Source organism: Sinocyclocheilus anshuiensis, unplaced genomic scaffold (genome assembly GCF_001515605.1).
Source record: "Sinocyclocheilus anshuiensis isolate Anshui unplaced genomic scaffold, SAMN03320099.WGS_v1.1 scaffold20691, whole genome shotgun sequence".
Classification (NCBI taxonomy): Eukaryota; Metazoa; Chordata; class Actinopteri; order Cypriniformes; family Cyprinidae; genus Sinocyclocheilus; species Sinocyclocheilus anshuiensis.
The window spans coordinates 1-2,180 of NW_015552522.1; the positions used below are offsets into that span (position 1 = coordinate 1).

Here is a 2,180-nt window from a genome sequence, read left to right on the forward strand (position 1 = left end):
CTTTCACTCAAGTAATGAAGTTGAGTACTTTGTCCGCCTCTGCTCTCCGGTGTGAATCCTCTCATGCGCTTTCAGGGTTCCTGAGCGAGAGAATCTCTTGTCGCAGCGTGAACACTTGTATGGTTTCTCTCCAGTGGGAATCCGCTGGTGCACGTTCAAGTGTGCGGCTGATATAAATCCATTCCCGCACTCGAAGCACACATGAGTTCTGACACCGGTGTGTATCTTCTGATGCTCTTTAAAACCATCCAGTCGTGCGAAACTCTTTCCACACAGAGAACACAAGTATGGTTTCTCCTGCACGTGAACTTGCAAGTGTCTCTTCAATATGGATGACGAAAGAAACGTTTTACCGCACTGGTCGCAGTGAAACGGCCTGACAGCAGAGTGAGTGTGAAGATGTTCTTTCAGACTGCTGCTGTGTGTGAAGCTCTTTTCACACTGAACGTATGGTCTCTCTCCGGTGTGGATCCTCATGTGTTCCTTAAAGTTTTCTTTATATGTGAAACTCTTTCCGCAGTGATCGCACGTGTGCGGCTTTTCTCCGCTGTGGATTTTGATGTGCCTCCTAATGGCTCCTGAGAGTGCAAAACCTCTTCCGCATTGAGGACACAAGAACGGTTTCTCTCCGGTATGAATCCTTATGTGTCTGTTCAGACCTGTTTTGTATGCGAAACTCTTGCCGCATTGGTCGCACGTGAACGGTTTTTCTCCGGTATGAACTCTTATGTGATCCATAAGGTTCCTTTTACACCGGAAACTCTTCCCGCATTGAGAGCAAGTGAACGGTTTCTCAAAATTCAAAGCTCTTTTGATTTTTCTAACTACAACAACTAAATCTGATGAACTGCCTGCATCATTTAATGAAGAATCAAGAATAAACACCGAGCTGTTTGTTCTTCAGTGAGTTTCATTCTACAGGGTTCTGGATCTTTCATGTTCTCTCTGTCCTTCAATAAACTCTGTCTCTACAGATTCACTTCTTCCTGATGCTTTGATGCTCATCTTCAATGTCCAGCATTTATTGGTGATGTGTTTTAGGTGGAGCTTCACTGAAGATGTTATTGTGATTGCTGTGCAGTAGGAGCAGATCTGCCCAAAAACAAATCAGTAAATGAATTTTTTTAAAATTCTTCTAATTCTCACATTATGTAATTTATCTTTGTTCATGATCTATATATCTATCATAAATTATTGTATTTCTACATCCATTTGCATTCCAATTAACACACACACACACATATATATACACACACACATATATACACACACATATACACACACACATATATACACACATATACACACACACACACATATATATATACACACACATATACAAACAAACACATACATACACTAACACACACACATATACACACACAAACACATATATACACTAACACAAACACATATACACACACACACACACACACACATATATACAAACACACACACATACACACACACACACACATATATCTATAAATACACATAAATTATCATTATTAAATCTACAAAAGTGATTTAGTCAAGAGCAGTGAGGTTGTTTGATTAATATGAATGGCAGACAGGACGAATATTGGACAGCTTCCCCTTTAAGACCAAAGTCCAGATCCAATATACTGTTACATATGCGTTTTCTTTTTCAGCAAGACGTTTTTTCACGCTTTAGTGTAAATCGTTAAAAATTAAAATACCAGCATAGTGACACTCAGGGCATTGTAGATATTTTAAACTATTATTCCGTCCTGCTTAAAGACATTTAAACAACTATAAAAGCCATACAGCTGATGAAACATCACATTAGTTATTTTATTTGACACCCATGGTGCACCTCAAAATTTCCATGGAGGATGCGGTAATAATTCACATAAAGTAAATGAGACAATCTAATGACATTTTATATAAAACTGAACTGATGACATATACACCACATATATCTATAAACACACACACACACACACATATATATATATATATACACACACACAACACACACACACACACACACACACACACACACACACACACATATATATATATATACACACTATACACACTATACTAGTAAATTTTTTTGAACAGTAAGATTTTTAATGTTTTTTTAAAGAATTCTCTTCTGCTCACCAAGCCTGCATTTATTTGATCCAAAGTACAGCAAAAACAGTAAAATTTTG

The 2,180-nt window shown here is 37.8% G+C and overlaps 1 protein-coding gene across 1 annotated transcript; it reads right to left on the reverse strand.

The window, feature by feature from the left end:
• Positions 1–45: 45 nt before the first annotated feature.
• On the reverse strand, positions 46–792 carry LOC107663547 (zinc finger protein 345-like; the record flags this gene model as incomplete). Its single annotated transcript, XM_016453783.1, has 1 exon — positions 46–792. A coding segment is annotated over one exon (747 nt), but the record flags the coding sequence as incomplete, so codon positions are not given.
• Positions 793–2,180: the final 1,388 nt, after the last annotated feature.